General features: G+C 50.0%; 1 protein-coding gene across 2 annotated transcripts; it reads left to right on the plus strand.

Annotated features, from left to right (window-relative positions):
* The first annotated feature begins 238 nt into the window (after positions 1–238).
* Positions 239–9,728, plus strand: ADI1 (acireductone dioxygenase 1). 2 transcript variants are annotated; one of them, XM_069495135.1, is made up of 4 exons: positions 239–460; positions 4,281–4,400; positions 7,560–7,739; positions 9,099–9,728. In XM_069495135.1, exons 1-4 carry the CDS (start codon positions 341–343, stop codon positions 9,213–9,215), a joined length of 537 nt encoding a protein of 178 aa, XP_069351236.1. In that variant the 5' UTR covers positions 239–340; the 3' UTR covers positions 9,216–9,728. The 2 variants fall into 2 exon arrangements, with proteins under 2 accessions (XP_069351236.1, XP_069351237.1); XM_069495136.1 differs by lacking the exon at positions 239–460 and adding an exon at positions 3,012–3,065.
* Positions 9,729–10,251: the final 523 nt, after the last annotated feature.

Below are 10,251 nucleotides of genomic sequence, written 5' to 3' on the forward strand. Positions count from 1 at the left end.
CCCTTCGCGGGAAACGCATCGCTCCTTCCGGCATTTGCGGCCTCCTCGTTTCCTCAGCGGACGCGGTCCCCGCTGTGAGACACTGTTTACGCCCGGCCGTCGCACGAGGGGCTGAGGTGGGGCTCGGGTGCCCACGGCGGGGCCGCACGGACCCCCCACAGCGCCCCCGCCTCACGACCACGCGGTGCGGTCCGCCCGGCCTCGCCCTGCCCGGGCCACCGCCCCCGACCCGAGCCGCCAATCACCGGCCGGGCGGCCCCGCCCCGTGAGGGCGCCCTTCGCCCGCCGCCAGCGCTCGCGGGCCCCAGGCACGGCCGCGACAGCCCGGCGAGGCGCGACCATGGTGGAGGCCTGGTACATGGACGACCGCCCCGACGACCCCCGGCTGCCCCACCGCCCGGAGCACTGCCTCTCGGTGAGCCTGGAGCAGCTGCGCCGGCTCGGCGTGCTCTACTGGAAGGTACGCGGGCCGGCGCCCGGGCGTGCTGCGCATGCTCAGTAGCGGGTCGGTGGGGTGGTCGCGGCTCCGGGAGCCGGGCGTGCTGCGCATGCTCAGTAGTGGGTCGGTGGGGTGGTCGCGGCTACGGGAGCCGGGCGTGCTGCGCGTGCTCAGTAGTGGGTCGGTGGGGTGGTCGCGGCTCCGGGGGCCGGGCGTGCTGCGCGTGCTCAGTAGTGGGCTGGGTGGTCGCGGCTCCGGGAGCCGGGCGTGCTGCGCATGCTCAGTAGTGAGCTGGGTGGTCGCGGCGCGGATCCCTGCGCATGTTCAGTTCTTGGGGCCGCCAGCGCCCGGGGAGGGGCGGGGTCTCGGGGTCCTTGGGCTGGTCCGACCCCTCCCCGCCCGCGTGGTCTCCCTTGTTTAAGGACCTCGGGTCCGGGTTCTGGCGGGGAGGAGCCGGCCCCCCCACCAGGCGGGCGTTCGGTGTCGCCCCGCAGGCCGAGCTAGGGGCTGGGCGGCGGGCGTCCCCTCCGGGGGGCATCGCTCTTGGGCGGTCCCAGGTGGGGGTCAGCGGCCCGCGCAGGCCCTGGCCTGGTGTCCTTCCTGCGTTTGCACAGCCCTGGGCCCGACGAGCTTGTTTGTTTTCGAATAACTCTGAGATAACATGTTACCGAGGGGGGAGGACAGGCAAGGTTGGTTGGGAATGTCTGGATCGGTACAAACAGTGCTGCCCTGGGGCCCAGCCGTTCCCTGCAGGGGATCGTCGGGTACTGCCGCATGACATCCTTAGAGATGCCTGGTCCCGCTTAGGTGGCACAAGAGGGGAGTGGCCGTGTCCCTCGTACCTCTTGTGGGTGGAGGGGCTCGCCTCTGCGTACCAAATGCCAGTCTATGAAGGGGCCTGCGTGTTAGTTTTTGTCGTTTCCTGGGTTAAGATTTAACACCAAAGCACTCAAGTGGCTTATAGTTTCTATTATGAGAGGAAAATAAGTTTTGATTTATAATAAAGTTAATTTATCCACAATCCAAAAACCAGAGGGTTCAAAGTAATGCACTTCAGGAGTTTCCTTGCGCGCTTGACAGTTTAAAAACAAGAATGAGATTACAGGTGGACTTCTAAATGTAGCCAAAGAGTAAAATAAGACTTATTTTAAATGGTAGCTTTTGGTTTATTTTGTTTTTTATTTATTTTATCCCACTCTTTTTTTTTTTTTTTTTGAGACAGTCACTCTGTTGCCTGGGCTGGAGTGCAGTGGCGTCAGCCTAGCTCACAGCAACCTCTAACTCCTGGGCTCAAGCGAGCCTCCTGCCTCAGCCTCCTGAGTAGCTGGGACTACAGGCACATGCCACCATGCCCAGCTAATTTTTTTTTTTATTTTTAGTAGAGGCTGGTCTTGAACTCCTGACCTCAAGCAATCCTCCTGCCTTGGCCTCCCAGAGTGCTAGGATTACAGGTGTGAGCCACCATGCCCGGCTGAAATTGTATGGTCTGTGTTTTTGTTGTTCTCTGTATTTATGCATGCTTTCTTAATAACCATTCTGGATCAGTGGTGTCAAAAGACAAAATTGCAACAAATTTAGTTAAAGATCTAATTGACTTTTATTCTCAATTCATGAATCTGGGCAGCCTCTATTCTACTAAATAAAATGAGAGCTCCACTGGGCAGTAGCAGAACAGCGAGTTTTGTAGGGTGGGAACAAAGAAACAGCCACAGAAAAGAACAGAAAACCCCAAAGAAACAGAACAATAGGAAAAAAATGCTGATTTTTTAACATCAAGTTAACTTCAACTGTTCAGGTTACTTTTTCTGGTAAGGATTAAAGCAGAAGGGATTTCCTTATTACACTGACTCAGGTAGACTGGAGTCTCCCGTTTTCAGGAAAATTTGGTCTGTTTGGGGATCTCCCTGTTGCCTTAAAGCTTCAGTTGGACTACGTGGCATTTGGCACGAGTGACTCCATGTTGGTTTGGTCTGGTCAGCTGGGCCCAGTGCAGGAGCTTGGTCCAGAACAGCGGGCCTCCCACAGATTGTGTTTAACAGTGGGGACAGAGGGGAGCATGTTTGCTTGTCTGTATTAGCGACATAGTAGAGTGACAGCTGTTTCTCATAGACACACGCACAATTGGAAGTAAGATGGTTTCAGTTTGGAGTAGTGTTACAGTCTGTTCCTGCTGCTATAACAAAAGTACCTTAGACTGGGTAATTTGTAAACAACAGAAATTTATTTCTTACAGTTCTAGAGGCCGAGAGGCCCAAGATCAAGGTGCCGGCAGAGTCCGTGTCTGGTGAGGGCCCGTTCCTCGTAGACGGCTGCTTCCTTGCCGTGTCCTCACATGGCAGAAGGGGTGAGCTACTCCCTTGCACCTCTTTTGTAGGGTCACAGATCCCCTAAATGAGGGCTTGGCCCTCGTGGCTTAATCACGTCCTAAAGGCCCCCTTCGGAATACTGTCACATTGGTGTTGAGTTGCAGCATAGGAATGGGGTGGGGTGGGGGGAGACACAGTCAGACCGTAGCAAATAGTGCTACGCATATCATGCAGTGGATTCGCTCATTTTTGGAGTCATCTTTGTAGAAAATAATATGTTGATGACTAGAGCTTTGAGATATTCTGGAGTTTGTTGTTCAGTAGTGGCGATAAAATGTTCATTGTATTGCAAAACAAAAGGCATGCTAAATTCATTGCCAGTAGTTTTAGGTAGGAGTTCAGATTCATTCCCTCTGGGGCTCTAGGGAAGTGCTTCGTGAAGAAGGCAGCCTTGAAATGGAGCAGAAAGGCCTGTAATAAATGAAAGTGTTGAGTGGGCGTTTCAGGCACAGAAAGCTGTTGTGAGTAAGAGTGTGAGAACGTGAGGTGTCAACTATCTGCAAGAGCAGTGAATCACCCTACTTGGTTCTTAGAATGTAGATTTCTTTAAAAATAGGGGACTAGGGACAGATAGAAGTGGAAAAGTCAGCTTGGGCCAGATCATAGAAGGCATCTCATTCCAGCCTATTGAACTTGAGTTTTATTAATATTTATAGGCTGTGAGGGCATGAGACATTTTGGCCCAGGGAAACAAACTCAGCAAAGATATGCCATAGCCCTTTAGGAACCACTGGGCCACAAAGCAGGAGGTGAGTGGCAGGGGAGGGGCGGTGAGCCAGCGAAGCTTGTCTGTATTCACAGCTGCTCCCCATCGCTCACATCAGGGCCTGAGCTCCGCCTCCTGTCAGATCAGTCACTGTCGCCCCGTCACCCCCAGATGGACCATCTAGCTGCAGGAAAACAAGCTCAGGGCTCCCACTGATTCTGCGTTATGATGAGTTGTATAATTATTTCATTATATATTACAATGTAATAATAGGAATAAAGTGCACAATAAATGTAATGTGCTGGAATCATCCCCAAACCATCCCCACCCCACCCCCGTCCGTGAAAAAATTGTCTCCCATGAAACTGGTCCCTGGTGCCAAAAAGGTTGGGGACCACTGCCATAGAGGATTGATGAGACCCACCAAGGAGGGTGGTGGCAGAGAAACAGGGACACAGAGAGGGACCCGTGGACAGGTTGGACAGGTTTGAGGCAATGAGAATGTCACCTCAAAATATGAAAGAGTCCCCCAGGATGGACTGCAGCCGGGAAGGGAGGTACAATCAAACAGAACTACGTGACTTGTAGCTGGTGTTTGGAGCTTGGGACGTCCATTGAAGGAAGTGGAGAGGAGGTGGAGGAGGACGAGTTTGGGGTGACAAGGGGACACATGGTACATTTGGAGTGTAGTCATACTGGAGACCCAGAAAGAAAGTGGTTCCACATCTGGTATTAACGTGGCCTGCTTTTGTTGTTCCAACTCCTGTAGCTGGACGCCGACAAGTACGAGAATGACCCGGAATTAGAAAAGATTCGGAGAGAGAGAAACTACTCGTGGATGGACATCATAACCATAACCAGAGACAAGCTCCCCAACTACGAAGAAAAGGTGCGGGAGCCCTGGGTATTTGGGGAGGGGGTCGTGTCCTCGCTTGGATTTTGATCAGATGAGCTGGGAGGTGGGCCTCCTCCTCAGTCTGGTGGAGTGTATGGACCGTTACTTTTCCTTACGTTTGCACATTCACCAGCGAAGCCATCTGGGCTGGGGCTTTTCTTCATGGGAAGGTTTTTAACTATAAATTCAATTTCTACAAGAAATGCAGGGCTGTTCCTGTGATCTGCTTCTCCAGTGCACTTCGGTAGTTTGTGTCCTTCAGGGCGTTTGTGCTTTCCTGGGAGTTGTCAGATTTTCTGCCGGCAGGTTATTTGGAATATCCTTGTTGTCCTTTTGACATCCGTGGTGCATACAGTGCTGTCCTGTCCTTGCTGGTGTGGACATTGTGTCCTCTCTCCTCCTGGGTGTGGGCAGAGACCTATCAACATTAATGATTCTCTCAAAGAAATGTTGGTCTTATTGATTTTCTCCCTTTTTCTATTTTTATTTCATTGGTTTCTGCTCTTTGTTATTTGCCTTCTTATATGGACTTTGGGTTTAATTTTGCTCTTCTTTTTCTGTTTACTTGAGGTAGAAGCTGAGGTCACTGACGTGAATCCTCCTCTTTTAGGAGAGCTGTTCGGGGTGGTCAGTTTGCTCCGAGTCTGCTTCGGTGGCATCATGCGGATCCGGATATGTTCTGTTTTTATTTTCATTCAGTTCAAGAGACTTTCTAATTTCCTTTTTGATTTTATCTTCAGCTTACGCATCGGTTTTTTCTAAGATATGTGTTAGTTTCCAATTATTTGGGGATTTTTCTCCTAGAGATTTTTCTTTTATTGGTTTCTAATTTAATGCCATTTAGAGAATATACGTGGTCTGATTTGAGTCCTTGTAAACACGCTGAGACTTGCTCTGTGGCGCAGCATGTCATCCGTCTTGGTGAGTGATCCGTGTGGGCTTGAGAAGGACGTGCTGTGCTGTTGCTGGGTGAAGTGGCCTGTGAGTGGCAGTCGGGACCAGTTGGTTGATGGTGCTGTCCGGGTCAACTGTGTCCTTACTGAGTTTCTGCTTGCTGGATCTGTCAGTTACTGATGGGGGGTGTCGAAGTCTCCAGCTGTAACAGCGGATTTGGGCCTGGTGGCTCACGCTGGTAATCCCAGCCCTGGGGAGGCAGGGGCAGGAGGATCGCTTGGGCTCGGGAGTTTGGGGCTGCAGTGAGCTACGATGACACCACTGCACTCCAGCCTGGGCGACAGAGCAAGATCCTGTCTCTAAATAAATTAAAAGAAACAAGCAAGCAGCGGATTGTCTGTTTCTGCACGCGGTTCTGTCGCGTTAGCCTCACATGCTTGGATGCTCTGTTGTCAGATGCGTGCAGGGTAGAGACTGTTACGTCCTCTTGGAGAACTGGCCCTTTTGTCATTACGTAGTGTCCCCTTTGTCCCTGGTGCTTTTCCTTGTTTGAGGTTAATACAGCTCCTCCAGTTTTCTTCAGCTTAGTGTTAACATGGTGTATCTTCCCCCATCCCATTCCTTTAAACCCGTTTTTGTATTTAAAATGGGTTTCTTGTAGACAGTATCTATAGTTGCTTTTTAAAAAAATCTGTTCTGACCATTTCTGTTCTTTTAATTGGTATATTTAGGTCATTCACATTTCTATGGATTACTAATGTAGTTGATTTAATATCTACTGTATTTGTAACTGTTTTCTATTCTTTGTTCTTTGTTGTTTTTTTTTTAATATTCTCCTCTTTTTCTGCCTTGTCTGGCTTTAACTGAGCATTTTATGTAATTCCCTTTTCTCCCCTCTTAGCTTGTCATTTAAAAAAATGTTCTAGTGGTTGGCTTAGAGTTTGTAATACGTGTTCACCCAGTGCCTGAGCGTCCCCAGTTCCTCCCTCCTGTCCCTCAGAGCAGTGGTCCCCAACCTTTTGGCACTAGGGACTCGTTGGTTTCATGGAAGACGGTTTTTCCATGGCCTGGGGCGCGAGTGGCACTGAGCTCTGTGGCTCGGTCCCCAACAGGTACGGCCTGGCACCTGTCTGTGGCCTGGGGGTTGGGGCCGCAGCTTTAGAGCATTGCTGTTATTTATTTCACCGTCCACATGTCTTAATCAGCCAATACATTGTTGCTCTCATTACTTTGAGTATACAGTTATCTACTAGATCCATGAGGAAGAAAGAAAATAAAAGATTTTATTTTACTTTTTTTTTTTTTTTTTGAGACAAGGTCTTACTCTGTCACCCAGGCTGAAGTGCAGTGGCTCAATAATAGCTCAGTTTACCCTTGAACTCCTGGGCTCAAGCGATACTCCTGGCCCAGCCTCCTGAGTACCTAGGACTGCAGGCACATGCCACCATGCCTGGCTAATTTTTTTTTTTTTTTTTTTTTTTTTGAGAGTCTCATTCTGTCGCCCCAGCTAGAGTGCAGTGGTGTCATCGTAGCTCACAGCAACCTCAAGCTCCTGGGCTCAAGTGATCCTCCTGCCTCAGCCTCCCGAGCAGCAGGGACTACAGGTACACGCCACCACGCCCAGCTAGATTTTCTATTGTCTGTAGAGACGGGTCTCACTCTTGCTAAGGCTGGTCTCCTGAGCTCAAGTGATCCTCCTGCCTCTGCCTCCCAGAGTGCTAGGATTATAGGCATGAGCTCCTGTGTCTGGCCAAACTTTTAAAAACATTTTTTGGAGAGATAGGGTCTTGCTGTGTTGCCCATGCTGTAGAGCATGAGCTATGTGCAATGCACCAGGGTAGGTGTAAGCATGGGGCTGATGTGTCTTTGGGGCAGTTTCGCTGTGTGAGGTTGGGCCAGTGACTTAGCCTCTCTGTGCCACCATTACCATATCTGTAAAATGCGGATGGCAGAGAGTGCCTACCTCATGGGGTTGTGAGTGCGTAGTGACGTATTTAGAACGTTGCCTGGTGCATGGTGCGATGTGAGTGTTCATTCTTTGTATTCCTGCCCGATCATTGGTAGGTTTTCTAAAACATTCTAGCTCCACCCCTTGGCCTTCCTGTAATGATAACTCTCAGCAAGTGTCGTTTCCGTTTTTACAGAGAGAAGGTCCACTCCCCTCAGCTCTGGCTGTCAAAGGCTCATTCCTGGGGGGACCTGGGCTACTTTGCATGACTGGGCTCCGGGAGACTTACAAAAGTATCCCTCCTGCACTAGATTAAGATGTTTTATGAGGAGCATTTGCACTTGGACGATGAGATCCGCTACATCCTGGACGGCAGTGGGTACTTCGACGTGAGAGACGCGGAGGACAAGTGGATCCGGATTTCCATGGAGAAGGGAGACATGATAACGCTGCCCGCGGGGATCTACCACCGCTTCACGGTGGACGAGAAGGTAGGAGCGGCCGGGCTCGTCCTCAGGTCTGGCCTGCGCGGGGGTGTCAGAGACTCCGACACTGCCCCTGGCCGTGCTGTCCCGCCAGCCGTGCCGCGTGACAGTGACAGACCCTGTGGGTGCTGGCTTTGTGCTTCAAAGACAGATCACCTGGAGCCGGCGCTGGGACGCGCGAGGTGACCGCTGTGTATTTCATGGTGGCCGTCAGCAGCCTCCACCTTCGCTCCGGGCGGGCGGCGGCACTCGCGTTAATGCGCCCGCTGTGGTCAGAGACAGAGGTCCCGCTCCTGCGTCCAGAGAGTGTCCCACCCGCACTTTGCTGTGACTTCTAGGGGCACGTTGTGAGGCATCTGTCGGGTTGTTACTGTGTCATTTTTAAGAGCATTTCCGTTTAGAATGTAACAGTAGTTGCAGTCATGAGGATTGTCAATAAAAACAGAAATAAGGCAGTTCTTGGGTTCTCCGGATGTGATTTGGATTAAACCTGCGATTTAAGTGTCATTTTGGAGTAGACAGTAAACGCACATGGTTTACAATTGAGAATTGTGAAAGGGTGTACAGTGGAAAGTTCCCCAGGCCCCCGTTTCTCTCCCTGACGGTAACAGTAGTTGTTTTTGGAAGTTTTTTTAGAGACTTTATGCATAGTCAGGAGAATGTGCATCAGTATCTTTCTGTCCTCCTCACGCAGGGGCAGCGGACTACACCTGCGTGCATTTTGCTTTCTTCTGCACGCTGTGCTTTGGGGACCATTTCCTGTCCCCGTGTCAGGAGCCTCTCCCTGGCACGGCTGCCTGCTGCTCCGCTGTGGCTGCACGCGGATTCATTTGACCACTGATTTACTCCACTGAGTGGCTGGTCCCTGATGACGGGCGTGTAGATGGTTTCTGTTTTTTGCTGTTGTAAACAGGGCCACCATAAATAACCCACACGCTTGTCATTTTGTACTTAAGTGTATTTTTCTGTAGGAATAATTCCTGAAAGTGAAAACTGGATTAAGAGGCACGTGCATTTTGTCTTGATGAACAGTAACAAATTTTCCACTCCTGCCTGCTGGCAACACGAGGCCCCAGTGCTAATTCTTAGAAAGCTGCACCCAAGGGAGACAGAGAGGAAAGGGGAGCGCCCCGCGGGCTGGAGGCAGTGCTTGTTGTCATGAAGGGTGTGTTTCTGGAGAGCGTGCGCACTGCGCTTCCGCTGCAGGAGCTGGGCTGCCTGAGCGTAAGGACTTGTCACCTGAAACCGTGGAGACACAGAACAAAAACAGAAGTATTCACAGTCATTTACGTTAATAAATTATTGTAAATAAGTAGAAAGCCACCCGGTTTAATGAGCTGCTGGATGTGCTTGTCTGGTTTCTAGAACTACGTGAAGGCCATGCGGCTGTTCGTGGGAGACCCCGTGTGGACGGCGTACAACCGGCCGGCGGACCACTTCGAAGCCCGGGCACAGTACGTGAAGTTCCTGGCACAGGCGTAGCGGCGCTCCCTGGCAGCTAGCACGTGCCTTGTGACGGCCCGAAACAGGATAACTGAGCGGCAAATCAGCTGTTTTCTCTTTGCTTTTCTATGGTAGATATGAGCCTAGATCATCTTTCCTTTGCAACATTATTTGATCAGAATTTTCTTTTTATGAATGGAGCTATAAAAATGATTTTTATATGAAAGCAACCTGGAAATGTCAGCAAGCCACCTTCATTTTTTCTTAATCAACACTAGTTCAGTAGCCCTGTTGGTACAGCATCCACCTCAGGCACACTGGGCACTTCATCTCCACATGCAGCTCCTCAGATGCCCACTCCGGGCGCTGACTCGGCCTTGCAGGGAGGTGTCACAGCAGATAACACAGCTAACCAGATAGAAGACGCTTTTTTCTCCCAAAATGATGCCTGGGTGGGGCATGGTGTGGAGGAGGAGCTCCTGCGTTAGGGGCACACTCTGAGTTGCTCATGCCACTGTCTGGTTCAAAATAAAGGAACCACCTTGATTTGTGCTCATGGCTTGGAGTTACCTTATATTCAAGTACATGTGGCATTTTACCTGGTTTGTTAAAATCACCCATTGGGAGTCTTTGTATGATCGTGTTATGTGTGTAATCAACTTGTGTATTATCTGTGTTAGTATTGTTTGGGTGTGAGATGTCTACGTTATTTTGAAATCAAGCTTTTAAATTTTAACAAGAGAATTAGTACATTGTGTTTCTACTTAACAATTCTGAGATACAATTACGCCTAGTTTGTTATAATCATAGAAAAGCCCCAAATTCCCCTTACGTTTTATAAGGATTTTTATCGCCTCCACACTGGTCTTGGGGGTCTGTTTCCCACTACACAGAGGAAACTCAAGCCTTAGATGTTTAGCAAACTTTTGTCTCAATTTTAGGATTAAAATGTACACAGGTAGCACGATAATAACACAAATATCCCAGCGCTTTCTTCTGTCAAGTATTATTCTATTTTAATAATTAAAATATGAGCTGATCTACTGGTTTTTGGGTTTTTTTTTTAGAGATTCAT

This window comes from Eulemur rufifrons, chromosome 19, assembly GCF_041146395.1.
Source record: "Eulemur rufifrons isolate Redbay chromosome 19, OSU_ERuf_1, whole genome shotgun sequence".
Classification (NCBI taxonomy): domain Eukaryota; kingdom Metazoa; phylum Chordata; class Mammalia; order Primates; family Lemuridae; genus Eulemur; species Eulemur rufifrons.

Coding starts and splice junctions, on each gene's coding strand:
- ADI1 (XM_069495135.1), top strand. CDS start 341: ATGGTGGAGGCCTGGTACATGGACGACCGCCCCGACGACCCCCGGCTG. Junction 461..4,280: donor TCGGCGTGCTCTACTGGAAG/GTACGCGGGCCG, acceptor CAACTCCTGTAG/CTGGACGCCGACAAGTACGA. Junction 4,401..7,559: donor TCCCCAACTACGAAGAAAAG/GTGCGGGAGCCC, acceptor CTCCTGCACTAG/ATTAAGATGTTTTATGAGGA.